The sequence below is a fragment of the Pongo pygmaeus genome, chromosome 2, assembly GCF_028885625.2.
Source record: "Pongo pygmaeus isolate AG05252 chromosome 2, NHGRI_mPonPyg2-v2.0_pri, whole genome shotgun sequence".
NCBI lineage: Eukaryota > Metazoa > Chordata > Mammalia > Primates > Hominidae > Pongo > Pongo pygmaeus.
The window spans coordinates 208,028,420-208,049,001 of record NC_085930.1 but is presented as its reverse complement, the minus strand read 5'-3'; the positions used below and the strand labels follow the sequence as shown (position 1 = coordinate 208,049,001).

At 50.2% G+C, this 20,582-nt stretch overlaps 2 protein-coding genes and 1 pseudogene across 2 annotated transcripts in view; all 3 read right to left on the bottom strand.

The window, feature by feature from the left end:
- Positions 1-696: 696 nt before the first annotated feature.
- On the bottom strand, positions 697-3,583 carry LOC129032759 (putative uncharacterized protein FLJ46235; annotated as a pseudogene).
- A 621-nt stretch (positions 3,584-4,204) lies between these two features.
- On the bottom strand, positions 4,205-5,830 carry LOC129033005 (putative uncharacterized protein FLJ44672). The gene is made up of 3 exons (XM_054480895.1): positions 5,623-5,830; positions 5,073-5,286; positions 4,205-4,943 (listed from the first exon to the last, which is right to left on the bottom strand). Exons 1-3 carry the CDS (start codon positions 5,828-5,830, stop codon positions 4,205-4,207), a joined length of 1,161 nt encoding a protein of 386 aa, XP_054336870.1.
- LOC129032763 (putative uncharacterized protein FLJ92257) overlaps positions 4,941-20,582 on the bottom strand; it is a 46,330-nt gene continuing 30,688 nt past the window's right edge. The window contains 7 exon segments of the mRNA XM_054480561.1: positions 4,941-6,232; positions 6,234-8,973; positions 9,720-9,840; positions 15,493-15,557; positions 16,396-16,603; positions 18,612-18,802; positions 19,549-19,669. Coding sequence (XP_054336536.1) covers positions 5,925-6,232; positions 6,234-6,600 — 675 coding nt within the window. The 5' untranslated portion in view covers positions 6,601-8,973; positions 9,720-9,840; positions 15,493-15,557; ... (1 more) ...; positions 18,612-18,802; positions 19,549-19,669 and the 3' untranslated portion in view covers positions 4,941-5,924.

Below are 20,582 nucleotides of genomic sequence, written 5' to 3'. Positions count from 1 at the left end.
TCCTCTGAGAGGGCACTCTCTCATGCTGAGAGAGGTCCTCTCACAGGTCCTCTCTCATGCTGAGATCCTCTTTCACACTGAGAGAAGTCCTAGCGTGAGAGAGGCCAGTGTGAGGCAGGGGCTCACGCCTCTGGGCAGGGTGCCAGAGGCATGAGTTGGGCCTCAACAGGCCAGCGTGAGAGAGGCCCTCTGAGAGGGGTCCTCTCTCAGACTGAGAGGTCCTCTTAGAGGGGTCCTCTCTCACGCTGAGAGAGGTCCTCTGAGAGGGGTCCTCTCTCACGCTGAGAGAGGTCCTCTGAGAGGGGTCCTCTCTCACGCTGAGAGAGGTCCCTTCTCACGCTGAAAGAGGTCCTCTCTCACACTGAGAGGTCCTCTAACATATCCTCTCTCACACTGAGAGAGGCCAGTGTGAGGCAGGGGCCCACGCCTCTGGGCAGGGTGCCAGAGACATGAATTGGGCCTCAACAGGCCAGCGTGAGGGAGGACCTCTCTCAGCGTGAGAGACATCCTCTGAGAGGGGTCCTCTCTCAGCGTGAGAGGTCCTCTGAGAGGGCACTCTCTCACGCTGAGAGAGGTCCTCTCACAGGTCCTCTCTCACGCTGAGAGAGGTCCTCTCACAGGTCCTCTCTCACGCTGAGATCCTCTCTCACACTGAGAGAAGTCCTAGCGTGAGAGAGGCTAGTGTGAGGCAGGGGCTCACGCCTCTGGGCAGGGTGCCAAAAGCATGAGTTGGGCCTCAACAGGCCACCATGAGGGAGGAGCTGGGCCGCTCGCAGGCTGCCGGGAGGCAGGCAGGGAGTTGGCCCCGGGAGGCCGCCGTGGGTCGAGAGCCAGGCCTGGAGAGGCCCCTGGGAGGCAAGAGCGGGGCCTGCAGAGGCTGTTCTCCAGCCAGGATTGGGCCAGTTCAGGCACCAGGAGGCAGGAGGTGGGCCTGAAGAGCTTGGCTGGAGAAAGTTCGGGGCCTACAAAGGCCAGCGGAAGCTGGGCAGGAGCTGAGCCAAAAGAGCTTGCTTGCTGGGAGGCCGGAGCTGGGCCTGGAGAGGCCGACTTCAGGATGACTTGGGCCTGCAGAGGTTGCCGGGAGGCCCAAGCTGGGCCAGGAGGAGCCCACCGACCCGACGCCGTTTGGAGCCTGGAGACGCCGTCGGAGGGCAGGAGCTGAGCCTGGAGAGGCCACCGTGAGGCCTGAGCTGGGCCTGGGGAGCTTGGCTTCAGGAAGTTGTGGGCCTACCAGGGCCGCCGGGAGCTCGGCGGGAGCTGAGTCCAAAGAGGTTGTTGGGAGGCCGGAATTGGGCCTGGAGACGCAGCCGGGAGGAAGAACTGGGCCCAGAGAGGATGCCGGGAGGCTGCAAGTGGGTCTGGAGAGGCCGACTTGAGGAGGCCCAGCCTCTGCCTCCCTCATGGTGGCCTCTGCAGGCCCAGCTGTTCCTCCTGGCTGCGTCTCCCAGCCCAGCTCCTGACTCCCAGCAAGCAAGCTCTTTTGGCTCAGCTCCTGCTGGCGTTTGTAGGCCCCGAAGTTTCTGCAGCCAAGCTCTTCAGGCCCACGTCCTGCCTCCCGGTGGCCTGTACAGGCCCAGCTCTGGCTGGAGAAGAGCCTCTGCAGGCCCCGCTGTTGCCTCCCAGGGGCCTCTTCAGACCCAGCTGTCGCCCCACGGCGGCCTCCCGGGACCAAGTCCCTGCCTGCCTCCTGGCAGCCCGCGTGCAACCCAGCTCCTCCCTCACGGTGGCCTGTTCAGGCCCAACTCATGCCTCTGGCACCCTGCCTAGAGGCGTGAGCCCCTGCCTCACACTGCCCTCTCTCACGCTGAGAGAGGTCCTCCATCACGCTGGCCTGTTGAGGCCCAGCTCATGACTCTGGTGGCCTCTCCAGGCCCAGCCCCTGCCTCGCCGAGGCCCTCCAGAGGCCAAGCTCATGCGTCACGGCGGCCTCTCCCGGCCTGGTGTTTGCTCCCTTGCATGCGCTCCAGACCCTGCACTTCCTCCAGTCGGCCTCTCCAGGCCCAGCTCTTCCTCCCAGCCGCCTCTACAGGCCCAAGTCGTCCTCAAGTTGGCCACCCCGGGCCTGCAGAGGCCGCCGGGAGGCAGCACAGGCCGACTTGATGACAGTCTGGGCCTGCAGAGGCTGCCAGGAGGCAGGACAGGCCGACTTGATGACAGTCTGGGCCTGTAGAGGCTGCCGGGAGGAAGAGCTGGGCCTGGAGAGGCCGACTGGAGGAAGTGCAGGGCCTGGAGCACTTGCAAAGGAGCAAACGCCAGGCTGGGAGAGGCCGCCGTGGCGTATGAGCTTGGCCTCCGGAGGGCCTCCGCGAGGCAGGAGCTGGGCCTGCGGAGGCCGTCCCGAGGCGGGAGCCTGGCCCAAGGAGGCCACGGCGAGGCAAGAGATGGGCCTGGAGGGCCCACTGTTGAGGTAGAGGCTGGGCCTCTAGAAGCCGCCAGCCAACAGGCAGGGACTGGGCCTGGAGAGGCCACCAGAGTCATGAGCTGGGCCTCAACAAGCTAGCGTGAGGGAGGACCTCTCTCAGCGTGAGAGATGCCAGTGTGAGGCAGGGGCTCACGCCTCTGGGCAGGGTGCCAGAGGCATGAGTTGCGCCTCAACAGGCCAGCGTGAGAGAGGCCCTCTGAGAGGGGTCCTCTCTCACGCTGAGAGGTCCTCTGAGAGGGGTCCTCTCTCACGCTGAGAGGTCCTCTGAGAGGGGTCCTCTCTCATGCTGAGAGAGGTCCTCTGAGAGGGGTCCTCTCTCACACTGAGAGAGGTCCCTTCTCACGCTGAAAGAGGTCCTCTCTCACGCTGAGAGGTCCTCTAACATGTCCTCTCTCACGCTGAGAGAGGTAGTCTCTCACGCTGAGAGAAGTCCTAGCGTGAGAGAGGACCTCAGCGTGAGCGAGGCCAGTGTGTGGCAGGGGCTCTCGCCTCTGGGCAGGGTGCCAGAGGCATGAATTGGGCCTCAACAGGCCAGCGTGAGGGAGGTCCTCTGAGAGGGGTCCTCTCTCACACTGAGAGAGGTCCTCTCACAGGTCCTCTCTCACGCTGAGGTCCTCTCTCACGCTGAGGTCCTCTCTCACTGTAAGAGAGGCCAGTGTGAGGCAGGGGCTCACGCCTCTGGGCAGGGTGCCAGAGGCATGAATTGGGCCTCAACAGGCCAGTGTGAGGGAGGACCTCTCTCAGTGTGAGAGAGGTCCTCTGAGAAGAGTCCTCTCTCAGCGTGAGAGAGGTCCTCTGAGAGGGTCCTTTCTCATGCTGAGAGGGGTCCTCTCTCACCCTGAGAGAGGTCCTCTCACAGGTCCTCTCTCATGCTGAGAGAGGTCCTCTCACAGGTCCTCTCTCACGCTAAGAGAAGTCCTAGCGTGAGAGAGGCCAGTGTGAGGCAGGGACTCACGCCTCTGGGCAGGGTGCCAAAAGCATGAGTTGGGCCTCAACAGGCCAGCGTGAGAGAGGCCCTCTGAGAGGGGTCCTCTCTCACGCTGAGAGGTCCTCTTAGAGGGGTCCTCTCTCACGCTGAGAGAGGTCCTCTGAGAGGGGTCCTCTCTCACGCTGAGAGAGGTCCTCTGAGAGGGGTCCTCTCTCACGTTGAGAGAGGTCCATTCTCACGCTGAAAGAGGTCCTCTCTCACGCTGAGAGGTCCTATAACATGTCCTCTCTCACGCTGAGAGAAGTCCTAGCATGAGAGAGAACCTCAGCGTCAGAGAGGCCAGTGTGAGGCAGGGGCTCACGCCTCTAGGCAGGGTGCCAGAGGCATGAATTGGGCCTCAACAGGCCAGCGTGAGATAGGACCTCTCTCAGTGTGAGAGAGGTCCTCTGAGAGGGGTCCTCTCTCAGCGTGAGACAGGTCCTCTCTCAGCGTGAGAGAGGTCCTCTGAGAGGGTCCTCTCTCACGCTGAGAGGGGTCCTCTCACCCTGAGAGAGGTCCTCTCACAGGTCCTCTCTCACGCTGAGAGAAGTCCTAGCGTGAGAGAGGACCTCTCTCAGCGTGAGAGAGGCCAGTGTGAGGCAGGGGCTCACGCCTATGGGCAGGGTGCCACAGGCATGAGTTGGGCCTCAACAGGCCACCATGAGGGAGGAGCTGGGCCGCTCGCAGGCTGCCGGGAGGCAGGCAAGGAGTTGGCCCCGGGAGGCTGCCGTGGGTCGAGAGCCGGGCCTGGAGAGGCCCCTGGGAGGCAAGAGCGGGGCCTGCAGAAGCTGTTCTTCAGCCAGAACTGGGCCAGTTCAGGCACCGGGAGGCAGGAGGTGGGCCTGAAGAGCTTGGCTGGAGAAAGTTCGGGGCCTACAAAGGCCAGCGGGAGCTGGGCAGGAGCTGAGCCAAAAGAGCTTGCTTGCTGGGAGGCCGGAGCTGGGCCTGGAGAGGCCGACTTCAGGACGACCTGGGCCTGCAGAGGTTGCCGGGAGGCCCAAGCTGGGCCAGGAGGAGCCCACCGACCGGACGCCGTTTGGAGCCTGGAGACGCCGTCGGAGGGCAGGAGCTGAGCCTGGAGAGGCCACCGTGTGGCCTGAGCTGGGCCTGGGGAGCTTGGCTTCAGGAAGTTGTGGGCCTACCAGGGCCACCGGGAGCTGGGCGGGAGCTGAGTCCAAAGAGTTGTTGGGAGGCCGGAGTCGGGCCTGGAGACGCAGCCGGGAGGAAGAACTGGGCCTAGAGAGGACGCCAGGAGGCCGCAAGTGGGTCTGGAGAGGCCAACTTGAGGAGGTTCTGGGCCCGCAGAGGCCGCCGGAAGGGAAAAACTGGGCCTGGAAAGGCCATTGTGAGGAATGAGCCCCATGGGCCTGAAGAGGCCACTGGCAGGCGGGAGCTGGGCCTGCCGAAGCGGCTAAGAGGCAGGAGCTTTGGACTGGGGAGGCCGCAGTGAGGCGAGGGCTAGATGGGCGTGGATAGTCTGCTGTGAGGCAGAGGCTGGGCCTGTGTAGGCCTTCGAGAGGCAGGAGGCCGGGCCTGGAGAGGCTGACTGGAGGTCAAATTCGGGCCTGCAGAGGCCGCCAAATGTCAAAAGTGGGGCCTGGGAAGGCCACCAGGAGGCATGAGCTGGGCTGGGCTGAAAGAGGCCACTGGGAGGCAGGAGGAGCTGGGTCTGGAGAGGCTGACTCGAGGAACTTTTGCACCCGGAGAGGCCGCCAAGAGGCTGGAGCTGGGCCTGGGGAGGCCGACTTGAGGACGACCTGGGCCTGCAGAGGCCGCCGGGAAGCAGGAGCTGACCCTGGATAGGCCGACTTGACAACAGTCTGGGCCTGCAGAGGCCACTGGGAGGAAAAGCGGGGCCTGGAGAGGCCCACTTGAGGAAGTTCTGGTTCTGGAGATGCTGCCAAAAGGCAAAAGCTGGGCCAGAATGGCCACTGTGAGGCATAAGTTTGCCCTAGAGAGGCCATTGAGGTAGGAGTGGGGCCTGTAGAGGCTGCTGAAAGGCAGGAGCTTGGCCTAGGGGGTTGCGGTGAGGCACATGCTGGGCTGGGAAAATGTGCTGTGAGGCAGAGGTTGAGCCTGTAGATGCTGACGGAAGGCACGAGTTGGGTCTGGAATGGCAGACTTGAGAAAGTTCTCGGTCTAGAGAAGGTGCTGGGATGCAGGAGCTGGGCCTGGAGAGGCCACCAAGGCACGAGCTGTGCCTAAAGAGGCCAATGTTAGGCAGGAGCTGTGCCTCGAGAGGCCGACTTGAGGAAGTTTCGGGCATGGACAGCCTGTCGAGGGGCAGGAGCTGGGCCTGGACAGGTCACGGTGAGGTATGAGCTGGGCCTAATGAGATGAGTGTGAAGCAGGATCTGGGCCTGTTGAGGCTGCTGGGAGGCAGGTAGGACCTTGTTTGGGGAAGGCTTCTGTGAGGCAAAAGCTGGGCCTGGAGAGGCCATTGTCACGCAGGAGCTGGGCCTGTCCAGGCCATTGGGAGGCAAAAGGTGGGCCTGGAAAGCTTGACTTGAGGCAGTTTTGGGCCTACAAAGGCCACTAGGAGCTGGGCAGGAGCTGAGCCAAAAGAGGTTGTTCTGAGGCAGGAGTTGGACCTCCAGACACAGTCAGAAGAAAGAGCACGGCCTGTAGAGGCCACCTGGGGGCAGCAGCTGGGCCTGGAGATGCCAACGAAAGGCAGGAGCTGGGCCTTGAGAGGCCGACTTGTGGACATTTTGGCCCTGGATTTTGTGGCCTGGACTTGAGGACATTTGGGCCTCCTGCAAAGAGGCAGGAGCTGGGACTAAAGAGGCCATTGTAAGGCAGGAGCTGGGCCTGTACAGGCTGCCCGGAGTCAGAAGATGGGCCTCAAGAGGCCACTGTACAACAGGAGCTGGGTCTTGGAAGGTGGCCGTGAGGCAAAAGCTGGCCCTTGGGAGGCCAACGAGTGGCAGGAGCTGGGCCTGGTGAGGTCGACTTGAGAAAGTTCAGGGCCTGGAGAGAAGCCTGGGAGGCAGGAACTGGGTCTAAAGAGGCCATTGTAACGATGGAGCTGTGCCTGTGGAGGCTGTTGTGAGGCAGTAGCCTCATCTGCGGAGACTGCTGTGAGGTAGGGTATGGGCCTAAATAGGCCATTGTGAGTCATGAGCTTGGTCTGTAGAGGCTGACTGGAGAAAGTTCTGGGCCTGGAGAGGCTGCCGGGAGGTAGGAGCTGGGCCAAGAGATTTAAGCACATTACATGTATTAGGCACTTTATTTCCATTATTACACTGTAATATATAATAAAATAATTATAGAACTCACCATAATGTAGAATCAGTGGGCGTGTTAAGCTTGTTTTCCTGCAACTAGATGGTCCCACCTGAGCGTGATGGGAGAAAGTGACAGATCAATAGGTATTAGATTCTCATAAGGACAGCGCAACCTAGATCCCTCACATGCACGGCTCACAACAGGGTGCGTTCTCCTATGAGAATCTAATGCTGCTGCTGATCTGAGAAGGTGGAGCTCAGGCAGGAATGTGAGCAAAGGGGAGTGGCTGTAAATACAGACCAAGCTTCCCTCACTCCCTCACTTGGCACCACTCACCTCCTGCTGTGTGGCTCCTTACGGCTCCACGGCTCAGGGGTTGGGGACCCCTGCTCAAGTGCATCCAAAACGACCCTTCCCACACCAGTCTTCATAGTGGTCAAGTGCAGCAACCACTTAGCTCCCAAGGCATGTGCCTCAGCTGCCATTTTGTCACAATCAACAGTAAGTGGTAGCTTGAGTCATTGTGAGGTCACTTCCTGGAAATCACCAGCATCCCATTTCCCACTGGCAAAGAGCTCAGCACTGCCCCCTGGGAAACCAAACCTATGTCCAAATCCCATCTGTGTGGGTTTATCTCCTGGGACCCTTCCTAGCATATTAGTCAGAGTCCAATCAGGAAGCACAAACCACTCAAAAGTTTAAAGTGGTAAAATTTAATACAGAGAATTATTCATTATAACAGGTGAACAGCATAATGAGAGATTGGCTAGCACAAAGTAAAGAGAACTCTAGAGAATATAGGACTAGCCCAGGCCAGGCATGGTGGCTCATGCCTGAAATTCCAGCAATTTCAGAAGCTAATGCAGGAGGATTGCTTAAGGCCAGGAGCTAGAGACTGGTCTGGACAACACAGTGAGACCCTGTCTCTATCCAAAAAAAGACAAAAATTAGCTGGGAGTGGTGGTACACACTTGTAGTCCCAGCTACTCAGAATGCTGAAGTTTGAGCCTGGCAGGTCAAGGCTGCAGTGAGGCATGATTATGCCACTACAGTCCAGCCTGGTGACAGAGCAAGACCCTGTCTCAAAGAACAAAACAACAACAACCATTTACAGACAGAAAAGAAATAGAGCTAATAAGCTAAGGAAAGATGTTGAAATGTGACAAGTAAAGTAATATGAGATCTTTTATCTATTTAAAATAATCAAACAAAAAATGACTTACTAAATTATAATACCCTGTGCTGGCAAAGGTGCAGTGAAATGGGCACTTTCTTATACTATAAGGGGTGTTTAAATTGTGTATAAGCCTTCCAGGGTAAAGCTTGTCAATTTTTTAAAATAATAGAGACAGGGTCTCACCATACTGCCATACTGCCTCCTCCAACTCTTGGCCTCAAGCAATCCTCCTGTCTTAGCCTCCCAAAGTGCTAAGATTATAGCTGGGAGGCACCCAAAACCTTGTCAATTTACATCAAGGGTAATGAGAACGTCCATTCACCGTGACTCACAGTAATCTTACTTCTGGGGAGACAATTCAATCTAAACAAAAGGTCATCTGTACAAACACAGTAAAAATCTGGGAGTAACTGAAGACAGAGTTGGTAAGTGAAATAAGAAACAGTTATAAGAAATTAAACTATGGTATTAATAGGTACCTGGTAAAAGGTCAGTTGATGTTAGCTGCTACTTTTTTGTCGTTTTGAGACAGGGTCTCACTCTGTCACCCAGGCTGGAGTGCAGAGGCCTGATCATGACTCACTGCAGTCTCAGCCTCCCTGGGCTCAAGTGATCCTCCCACCTCAGCCTACCAAGGAGCTGGGACTACAGGAACATGCCACCACACTAGGCTAATTCATGTATTTTTCTGTAGGGATGGTGACTCCCTTTGTTTCCAAGGCCTATCGCAAACTCTTGGCCTCAAGCCATCCTCCTGCCTCAGCCTCCCAAAGTGTTGCGATTACCAGTGTGAGCCACCACACCTGGCCAGCTGCTACTTTTATCAATATTATTATTATTCCACTCGATTAAAAATTATTATTTTCAAGGCTATGCAACAGTATGTATCCTACAGCATAATTGTAAAAACATATACAGTCGTCCCCCAGTATACAGAATTAGTTCCAGCCCCCCATCTCTGCATATACCAAAATCCATGCTTACTCACGTTTCACTGTCACCCCTCTGGAATCCACGTATAGGAAAATTCCGAATATTAGTTGGGCATAGTGGCAAGCACCTATAGTCTCAGCCACGTGGGAGGTTGAGATGGGAGGATCGCTTCAGCCTGGAAGGTTGAGGCTGCAGTCAGCTGGGATAGCACTACTACACTCCAGCCTTGGACAACAGAGGGAGACTCTGTCTCAGAAAAAAAACAAAATAAAACAGGTTAGAAATTGTAATGAGGTCTGTTGGGCAAAATTCCACATAAGCAAAGTACAAATTAATAAAGCAAATGGTGATAAATTAGTACGATTGACTTTCTGGAGTTTCTGACAATAAAAGTAAGAAAAATGCAAAACACAAAGACAGAGGGTAAAAAGAGAAATTAGGAAAGCATTCTACATGTTTAACAGGAAGACACTGGCCATGTTCGTGCAGCAGCAGTATGTCATGATATGACATACCTTGGAGAGAAGTTAACAGATGAGGAAGTTGATAAAAATCATCAGAGAAGCAAAATACTGGTAACGACACTCAAGTAAACAACGAAATTTCCATAACTTATGTCAGCAAAATGGGAATATTGTACGGTGTGTGTTGAAGTTCGTATACAACATTGTTTATCTGCCTTTTGTTTGTTTGTAAGGAATGTATATACTAAAAGTTCTTCTTGCTGTCAAAAGAATATGTGTGAATAAGTCATTTTAACTTATTCTTCTGTTTTTCTTTGATCTTCCTGCCATCATCCCACAGCCTTACTTTAGAAATTTGTTTTTTAGAACATTGAACAAGTGCTCCTTGTGGTGGCACACACCTCTAGGATGGGAGGCAGGGGTGGAAGGGTCACTTGAGGCCATGAGTTTGACACCAGCCTGGCCAACAAAGTGAGACCCCACGTCTACAAAACAATTTAAAAATTAGCCAAGTATCGTCATGTATACCTACAGTCCCAGCTACTCAGGAGGCTCAGGTAGGAGGATCCTTAGCCCAGGAGTTCAAGGCTGCAGCGAGCTGATAGCACTACTGTACTCAAGCCTGGGTGACAGGGTGAGACCCCATCTCCTAAAATAAAAATCAAAGAAAAAAAATAGTTCAAGTAGCAAGTAGTATGTGGCTTACTCTGAATATTTCTAAACTAGAAATTCTCAATCTTTTGGGATCTAACATCCCTTTACATTTTTTAACTTTATTGAAGATCTCTAAGACTATTTCTTTCTGTAGATAATTATATTAAAACTAGAAAATAAGACACAAGTTCTTAAATATTATTCATCACATATTAAAGCCATTACACGTTAATATAATACAAGATTTTAAAAATATTTAATATTCATTACATATTAATAATAAAACCATTACATGTTGATATAATACTTTCTTTTTTTCTTTCAGACAAAGTCTTGTTCTTTTGCCCAGGCTGGAGTGAAGTGGTGCAGTCTCAGCTCATTGCAACCTCCGCCCCGCAGGTTCAAGCGATTCTCCTACCTCAGCCTCCCAAGTAGCTGGGATTACAGGGGCCCACTACCATGTCCAGCTAATTATTGTATTTTCTTAGTAGAGAAGGAGTTTCGCCATGTTGGCAAGGCTGGTCTTGAACTCTTGACCTCAGGTGATCCACCCGCCTGGGTCTCCCTAAGTGCTGGGATTACAGGTGTGAGCCACCGCGCCCACCCCGATTAATATATGTTTTAAAACACTGATTAGTCAGGCAACAACACCGGGCAGGGGTCTCCTCATTCCCAGTGACGCAAACCCCACTGCACGGCTGACGGGTTGCAAGGGCTGCAGAGCCAAAAGGCTCTGACTTGAGATTTCATTATTTTACTTGTATTTTTATTTGTATTGTGAGACAGGTCCTGCTCTGTCACCCAGACTGGAGTGCAGCTGTGCACTTACAGCTCACTGCAGCCTCGACCTCCTGGGCTCAAGCCATCTTCCTGCCTCAGCTCCCCAGTAGCTGGTAGTACAGTTGAGTGCCACCATGCCTGGTTAGTTTTTTAATTTTTTTGTAGAGTGAGGGGTCTTGCTATGTTGCCCAAGCTGGCCTCAAACTCCTGACCTCAAGAGATCTGCCCACTTCAGCCTCCTGAGTAGCTGAAACTACAAGTACACATCACCACGCCTAGCTACATTTATTTAATTTTGAAAAATATTTTTGTAAAGAGCAGATCTTGCTGTGTTGTCCAGGCTGGTCTTGAACACCTGCCCTTAAAAGATACTCCCACCTCTGCTTACCAAACAGCTGGGACTACAGGCATGAGCCACCGCAATGAGCCTGAAGAGATGTCTTTAATCTAGCATCCCATACTTGGTAGGATTGGGAAAGGCAGTAGTGTTTTTTAAAATTACTTCATAATTTCAGTAACAATCAAACTCAACCTTGACCCCTGCCTTCTCTCACACCCCATATCCAGTCTGTCAGGAAATCCTGTTGACTGTCTTCGGCATGTACTAAAGATCCCCACCCAGCAACTCCCTGGCCTCCTCCCCTACCTCTCCCCTCTGACCATCTCTCAACACCACATGACCCTGGTCAGGACCACCATCATCTCCCGCCTGGATGTTGCCAAAGCTTGGCCCCCATGCTTCTACCCACATCTTCCCATAGTCTTTCTCAACTCAGCAGCCAGAGAATGCTTTTAAATCAGGAGACAGACCACGTCGTCGCTCTGCTCAGAACCCTCCCGCAGTTCCCATCTGAGTCAGAGTAAAAGCCAAAGCCCCAGCAATAACCTCCCGGGGCTTAAGTGATTTGTACTGATCCCCACCCAGCAACTCCCTGGCCCCCTCCCCTAATTCTCTCCCTCTCTCCGTCTGCTCCATGGGCCTCCTTCCAGAGCCTCAGACACACCTCAGACACTTTATTCTATTGTTTCTGCCTACAGTTCTCTTCCCTCAGCACCTTGGCCAGCTCCTTCCCCTCCTTCAAGTCTTTACTCAATTTTCACTTAGGAGGCCACCCCTGACCATTCTATTTAACATTGCCATCTGTCCCCATGCCCACCGTGCTCATTTCTTCTTTCTTTACTTTCTTCTTTTTTTCAAGATCTCACTGTCACCAAGGCTGGAGTGCAGTGGCACAATCACAGCTCACTGCAACCTCAAATTTCCAGGCTCAAGCGATCCTCCCACCTCAGCCTCCCCAGTAGCTGGGACTCCAGGTTCATGCCATCATGCCTGGCTAAATTTTTTAGTATTTTATTTTATTTTATTTTGAGACAGAGCTTCACTCTTCTTGCCCAGGCTGTAGTGTAATGGTCTGATACCGGCTCACTACAACCTCCACCTCCCAGATTCAAGTGATTCTCCTGCCTCAGCCTTCCAAGTAGCTGGGATTACAGGGGCGTGCCACCACACCCAGCTAATTTTTGTATTTTTAGTAGAGCCGGGGTTTCGCAATGTTGGCCAGGCTGGTCGCGAACTCCTGACCTCAGGTAATCTGCCCGCTTCGGCCTCCCAAAGTGCTGGAGTTACAGGCGTGAGCCACCACGCCTGGCCAATTTTTTCATTTTTTGTAGAGACAAGGTCTTACTATGTTGCCCAGACTGGTCTTGAACTCCTGGCCTCAAGTGATCCTCCTGCCTAAATTCCTAAAGTGCTGGGATTACCGGCATGAGCCATCATGCCTGGCTTCATGTTCATTTCTTCTTGCCGCTGCAACATAGTTTGCAGTTTCCTACATTTAGTGGCTTAAAACACCACAAAACTACCATCTTACGGTTCTAGGGGCCAGAAACCCAAACTAGGTCTATTAAGGCTAAAGTCAAGGTGTCAGCAGGGCTGCATTCCTTCTGGAGACTCTAAAGTGTTCCCTTGGCTTTTCCAGCTTCTAGAAGCCACCCCCATTCCTTGGATCATGGCCCCTGACTCCATCTTCAAAGCCAGAAGTGAAGCATCTTCAAATCTCCCTCTCTCACCTCTGCTTTCGTCACCACATCTCCTGCTCCAATTCTGAATCTCCTACTCTCTTTCTTTTATAAAGACCCTTGTGATTGCTGGGCATGATGGCTCCCACCCAGAATCCCAACATTTTGGGAGGTCAAGGCAGGAGGAACACTTGAGGCCCGAAGTTTGAAACTAGCATGAACAACATAGTGAGACCCCCACCTCTAGAAAAAAAATAAAAACAAATATTAGCCCGACATGGTGGTATGCGCCTGTAGTCCTAGCTACTTGAGAGGCTGAAGTGAGACAATCGATTTAGCCCAGGAGTTTGAGATCAGCCTGGACGACATAACTAAATCGCATCTCTACAAGGAAGAGGTGGGAGGATCACTTGAGCCCAGGAATTTGCGGCCAGCCTGGGCAACAAAACAAGACCCCATCTGGCCAACACGGCCAACCTGGCCACCATGGTGAAACTCCGACTCTACAAAAATGAGCTGGGCATGGGTGACATGCATGTGTAGTCCTACCTACTTGGGAGGTTGAGATGGGAGGATCGCTTGATCTCAGAAGGCCAAAGCTATAGTGAGCTATGATCACATCACTGCACTCCAGCCTGGATGACACAGGGAGATTCTGTCTCAAAAAAAAAAAAGAAAAGAAATATATATTTCATCTCTGTCCCTGGTTCCTGGCACAGAGCTTCTAAAGCTCTTAGAAAGACCTCAGTGATAGATGTGACAAGAACATCTTTTGTTTTAATATTTGGTCTTGGTCCCAGGTTTCTAACACAAGAGCCTCTAAGAACTTTGGGATCTCCAGCATGGTAAGAATGCATTTAGGGATGTTGTTGAGATGATTGGGTGACTGCAAGCTCCTACATTTCTTCAAGAGGAGGGCTGATTACCATGCAACCACATGGTAAGAGGCTTGGAACTTTCAGCCTCATGCACTGAACTCCAGGAGGAAGAGGGGCTGGAGACTGACTTAATCACCAACAGCCAAAGATTTTATCAATCATGCTTGCATAATAAAGCCTCCATAAACACCCTGAATGGGGTTTGCAGAGCTTTCAGGGTTGCTGGACACAGGAGATGCTGGGAGGGTCGCATGTTCAACAGAGGGCATGGGAGCTCTGTGCTCCTCCGAACTTAACTTGCCCTGGGTATCTTTCTTTTTTTTTGAGACAGGATCAGGCTCTTTTGTCCAAGCTAGAGTGCAGTGGCACAATCTCAGCTTACTGTAACCTAAGCCTCCCCAGTCCCCAGCTCAAGGCATCCTCTCATCTCAGCTTCCCTAGAAGTTGGAACTCTAGGTGCACAACACCACACCGGTTATTTTTTTTTTTTTTTTAATTTTTTATAGAGACAGGTTTTCACCATGTTGCCCAGGCTGGTCTCAAACTCCTGAGTTTAAGCGATCCTCCCACCTTGTCCTCCCAAAGTGCTGAGATTACAGGCATGAACCACTGCATCCAGCATGCACGTCTCTTTCATTGACTGTTTCTGAGATGTATCCTTCACAATGAACCAGTAATAGGAAATGAACTGGCCAGATGTGGTGGCTCACATCTGTAATCCCAGCACTTTCAGAGGCTGAGGTGGGAGGATCACTTGAGACCAGGAATTTGTGGCCAGCCTGGCCAACACAACAAGACCCCATCTATACAAAAAATAAAAGAAACTAGCCAGATGTGGTGTTGCAGGCATGTAGTCTCAGCTACTAGGGAGGCTGAGATGGGAGAACCACTGGGGCCCAGACAATCAAGGCTGCAATGAGCTATGACTGCACCATTGCACACCAGCCTGGGCAACAAAATAAGACCCTCTCTCTCAGAAAAAAAGAAAATAAACTGTTTTTCTGAGTTCCATGAACTGTTCTAGCAAATTATTAAACCCAAGAAAACAGTTATGGGAACCCCCGATTTGTAACAGGTTGGTCAAAAGTACAGGTGACAACTTAGGACTTGCCATTGGCATCTGAAGTCAGGATGGTCTCGTGGGACTGAGGCCCTAACTTATAGGGTCTGTGCTAACTCCAGGCAGTGTCAGAATAAAGTCATGGGACACCCAGTTAATATGCAGAGCACTGAAGAATTTGGTGTAGAAACTCCATACATACATTCAGTCACAAGTGTGTGAGTAGAGACAAACATGGGCTTTTCTGTCACCTGTCTACCGCTTAACTGCATAGGAGAGGCAATACGTGGTGCTCATGAACAAAGCAAACATTAAAGTCACACCAGACCCAACATTTGACTCAGTCTTAATATCCAGGTGAGCTTGGGCAAATCATTCATTATTCCCAAGGCTTCATCACTCCATTCATCAAATAGGGATAACTGTGGCACCTACCTGTGATTCTGTGAGAATTAAAGAAATATTATACTTGGGGTTATTGTCATCATTATACCCATTCCAAACTATTTGACAAGGACAGTGATGGATGATGACATCAAAAAATCAGAAACTGCAATGAGGTCTCTCAGGCAAAATTCCATACAAGCAAATTACTGTCTCTACAAAGCATTCCTGCCACACTGAATTCACCATTCCCTGAACAAAATATGCCATCCTCGTTGTTCAGGTCTGTACAGTGCTGGTTTCCCTTCCTGGGCAGTTTGCTCCATCCCATCCCAGCCCATTCCCCATCCTGCCACCTCCCCCTTTCCTCCCCACTCTCATACAACTCTTCCTCATCTTTCAGGACTTGGCTTCAATGTCACCTTAACTGGAAGCTTTTCTCACTCTCCAGAAGAGCTTCCCATTGCACTTGATGCATGCACTATCATTTGATCATTTTTGAGTTACAGTCCAAATCTTTTTGTACCTGAATAACATGTTGCCCAGTCAGTCTCTCTTCCTGGATTCAGAAGTCGTTCATGGTAGATCCAGCTGGAAGTGACAAAAAGACATCTTTTGACATAAAGGGATGACACAGACAGACATAAGTTCTTAAATGTCTTAAATGTTATGTGAAAATTAAACAGAATTCAAAGATTTGTGGGGAACACTTAGGAGGGAAAGTTACTGGGAACGTCATAAAGGGTTAATTTGTATTTTATTTTATTTTTTGAGACAGTCTCACTCCGTCACCTAGGCTGGAGTGCAGTGGTGCAATCAGGCTCACTGCAGTCTTGACCACCTGGGCTCAAGTAATCTCACTTAATTTTTATTTGGTTTAAGAAAGTCTTGGTTGAGGGTGGTGGCTTATGCCTGTAATCTCAGCACTTTGGGAGGCTGAGAGAGGTCTATTACTTGAGGCCAGGAGTTTGAGATCAGCCTGGGCAATATATTAAGACCCTGCCTCTACCATAAAACAGAGTGAATGTGTGGAAGACAATTTTTCCACAGACTGGGAGTGAGGGAATAATTTCAGGATGATTCAAGTGCATTACATATATTGTGCACTTTATTTCTATTATTACTACATAGTAATATATAATGAAATGATTCTACAACTCACTATAACGTAGACTCAGTGGGATCTCTGAGCTTGTTTTCCTGCAACTAGACTGTCCATCTGGGGTGATGGGAGACAGTAACAGAATATCAGGCATTAGAGTCTCTTAAGGCGTACACAACCTAGATCCCTCGCATGCACACTTCACAACAGAGTTTGTGTTCCTATGAGAATCTAATGCTGCTGCTGATCTGACAGGACATGGAGCTCAGGTGGTCATGCAAGCGATGGGAGGGGCTAGAAATACAGATGAAGTTTCCCTTCACTCACCTGCTGCTCACCTCCAGCTCTGTGGCCCTGTGGTTGGAGACCGCTGCTCAAGTGCATTCGAAAGGATCCATCCCATGCCATTCTTCAGAGTCATCTTTACTGCTGCAGTGGTCAACCTGTAGCAGCCCTAAGCTCACAGGACATATGCTTCAACTGGCATTTCACAATCAACAGTATATGGTAGCTTGAGTCATTGTGAAGTCACTTCCTGGAAATCACCAGCATCCCATATCCCATTAGCAAGGAGCTCAGCACTGCTCCTTGGATAACCAAACCTACTCCCAAATCCCATCTGTGTGTGTCTATCTCCTGGTACCCTTCCTAGCATCAACTCTGTACTTGTAGGAGTCCAATCGGGAGACACAAACCATTCAAAAGTTTAAACTAGAATGAGCAAGGTGGCTCACACCTGTAATCCCAGCACTTTAGGAGGCCAAGATGGGTGGACTGCTTTGAGCTCAGGAGTTTGAGAACAGTCTGGGAAACATGGCGAAACCTCGTCTCTACAAAAAACACAAACATCAGCTGGGTGCGGTGGCACTTACCTGTAATCCCAGCTACTCGGGAGGCTGAGGCAGGAGAATTGCTTGAGCCTGGCAGGTGGAGGCTGCAGTGAGCAGAGGTTGTGCCACTGTACTCCAGCCTGGGTGACAGTGCGAGACCTGGTATCAAAAAGAAAAAATGTATATATATGTAAATTTAATATAAAAAGTATTAATTTTGGCCAGGCACAATGGCTCATGCCTGTAATCCCAGCACTTTGGGAGGCCAAGGCACACAGATCACCTGAGGTCAGGAGTTCGAGACCAGCCTGACCAGCATGGAGCAACCCCATCTCTACTAAAAATAGAAAACTAGCCCAGGCCAGGCATGGTGGCTCATGCCTGAAATTCCAGCAATTTCAGAAGCTAATGCAGGAGGATTGCTTAAGGCCAGGAGCTAGAGACTGGTCTGGACAACACAGTGAGACCCTGTCTCTATCCAAAAAAAGAAAAAAATTAGCTGGGAGTGGTGGTGCACACTTGTAGTCCCAGCTACTCAGAATGCTGAAGTTTGAGCCTGGCAGGTCAAGGCTGCAGTGAGGCATGATTATGCCACTACAGTCCAGCCTGGTGACAGAGCAAGACCCTGTCTCAAAGAACAAAACAACAACAACCATTTACAGACAGAAAAGAAACAGAGCTAATAAGCTAAGGAAAGATGTTGAAATGTGACAAGTAAAGTAATATGAGATCTTTTATCTATTTAAAATAATCAAACAAAAAATGACTTACTAAATTATAATACCCTGTGCTGGCAAAGGTGCAGTGAAATGGGCACTTTCTTATACTATAAGGGGTGTTTAAATTGTGTATAAGCCTTCCAGGGTAAAGCTTGTCAATTTTTTAAAATAATAGAGACAGGGTCTCACCATACTGCCATACTGCCTCCTCCAACTCTTGGCCTCAAGCAATCCTCCTGTCTTAGCCTCCCAAAGTGCTAAGATTATAGCTGGGAGGCACCCAAAACCTTGTCAATTTACATCAAGGGTAATGAGAACGTCCATTCACCGTGACTCACAGTAATCTTACTTCTGGGGAGACAATTCAATCTAAACAAAAGGTCATCTGTACAAACACAGTAAAAATCTGGGAGTAACTGAAGACAGAGTTGGTAAGTGAAATAAGAAACAGTTATAAGAAATTAAACTATGGTATTAATAGGTACCTGGTAAAAGGTCAGTTGATGTTAGCTGCTACTTTTTTGTCGTTTTGAGACAGGGTCTCACTCTGTCACCCAGGCTGGAGTGCAGAGGCCTGATCATGACTCACTGCAGTCTCAGCCTCCCTGGGCTCAAGTGATCCTCCCACCTCAGCCTACCAAGGAGCTGGGACTACAGGAACATGCCACCACACTAGGCTAATTCATGTATTTTTCTGTAGGGATGGTGACTCCCTTTGTTTCCAAGGCCTATCGCAAACTCTTGGCCTCAAGCCATCCTCCTGCCTCAGCCTCCCAAAGTGTTGCGATTACCAGTGGGAGCCACCACACCTGGCCAGCTGCTACTTTTATCAATATTATTATTATTCCACTCGATTAAAAATTATTATTTTCAAGGCTATGCAACAGTATGTATCCTACAGCATAATTGTAAAAACATATACAGTCGTCCCTCAGTATACAGAATTAGTTCCAGCCCCCCATCTCTGCATATACCAAAATCCATGCTTACTCACGTTTCACTGTCACCCCTCTGGAATCCACGTATAGGAAAATTCCGAATATTAGTTGGGCATAGTGGCAAGCACCTATAGTCTCAGCCACGTGGGAGGTTGAGATGGGAGGATCGCTTCAGCCTGGAAGGTTGAGGCTGCAGTCAGCTGGGATAGCACTACTACACTCCAGCCTTGGACAACAGAGGGAGACTCTGTCTCAGAAGAAAAACAAAATAAAACAGGTTAGAAATTGTAATGAGGTCTGTTGGGCAAAATTCCATATAAGCAAAGTATAAATTAATAAAGCAAATGGTGATAAATTAGTACGACTGACTTTCTGGAGTTTCTGACAATAAGAGTAAGAAAAATGCAAAACACAAAGACAGAGGGTAAAAAGAGAAATTAGGAAAGCATTCTACATGTTTAACAGGAAGACACTGGCCATGTTCGTGCAGCAGCAGTATGTCATGATATGACATACCTTGGAGAGAAGTTAACAGATGAGGAAGTTGATAAAAATCATCAGAGAAGCAAAATACTGGTAGCGACACTCAAGTAAACAACGAAATTTCCATAACTTATGTCAGCAAAATGGGAATATTGTACGGTGTGTGTTGAAGTTCGTATACAACATTGTTTATCTGCCTTTTGTTTGTTTGTAAGGAATGTATATACTAAAAGTTCTTCTTGCTGTCAAAAGAATATGTGTGAATAAGTCATTTTAACTTATTCTTCTGTTTTTCTTTGATCTTCCTGCCATCATCCCACAGCCTTACTTTAGAAATTTGTTTTTTAGAACATTGAACAAGTGCTCCTTGTGGTGGCACACACCTCTAGGATGGGAGGCAGGGGTGGAAGGGTCACTTGAGGCCATGAGTTTGACACCAGCCTGGCCAACAAAGTGAGACCCCACGTCTACAAAACAATTTAAAAATTAGCCAAGTATCGTCATGTATACCTACAGTCCCAGCTACTCAGGAGGCTCAGGTAGGAGGATCCTTAGCCCAGGAGTTCAAGGCTGCAGCGAGCTGATAGCACTACTGTACTCAAGCCTGGGTGACAGGGTGAGACCCCATCTCCTAAAATAAAAATCAAAGAAAAAAAATAGTTCAAGTAGCAAGTAGTATGTGGCTTACTCTGAATATTTCTAAACTAGAAATTCTCAATCTTTTGGGATCTAACATCCCTTTACATTTTTTAACTTTATTGAAGATCTCTAAGACTATTTCTTTCTGTAGATAATTATATTAAAACTAGAAAATAAGACACAAGTTCTTAAATATTATTCATCACATATTAAAGCCATTACATGTTAATATAATACAAGATTTTAAAAATATTTAATATTCATTACATATTAAAAATAAAACCATTACATAATACTTTCTTTTTTTCTTTGAGACAAAGTCTTGTTCTTTTGCCCAGCCTGGAGTGAAGTGGTGCAGTCTCAGCTCATTGCAACCTCCGCCCCGCAGGTTCAAGCGATTCTCCTACCTCAGCCTCCCAAGTAGCTGGGATTACAGGGGCCCACTACCATGTCCAGCTAATTATTGTATTTTCTTAGTAGAGAAGGAGTTTCGCCATGTTGGCAAGGCTGGTCTTGAACTCTTGACCTCAGGTGATCCACCCGCCTGGGTCTCCCTAAGTGCTGGGATTACAGGTGTGAGCCACCGCGCCCACCCCGATTAATATATGTTTTAAAACACTGATTAGTCAGGCAACAACACCGGGCAGGGGTCTCCTCATTCCCAGTGACGCAAACCCCACTGCACGGCTGAGGGGTTGCAAGGGCTGCAGAGCCAAAAGGCTCTGACTTGAGATTTCATTATTTTACTTGTATTTTTATTTGTATTGTGAGACAGGTCCTGCTCTGTCACCCAGACTGGAGTGCAGCTGTGCACTTACAGCTCACTGCAGCCTCGACCTCCTGGGCTCAAGCCATCTTCCTGCCTCAGCTCCCCAGTAGCTGGTAGTACAGTTGAGTGCCACCAT

Excerpts from the sequence above, each read along its gene's own strand:
- LOC129033005 (XM_054480895.1), bottom strand. The coding sequence starts at position 5,830 with ATGGCCTCTCCAGGCCCAGCTTTTGCCTCACAGAAGCCTTCCCCAAAC. Across the intron at positions 5,287-5,622 it reads CCTCAAGTCGGCCTCTCGAG|CATCTCCAGAACCAGAACTT; the intron begins GCACAGCTCCTG and ends GCCTTTTGGCAG. Across the intron at positions 4,944-5,072 it reads CGGGTGCAAAAGTTCCTCGA|ACCTCCAGTCAGCCTCTCCA; the intron begins GTCAGCCTCTCC and ends GGCCCGAATTTG.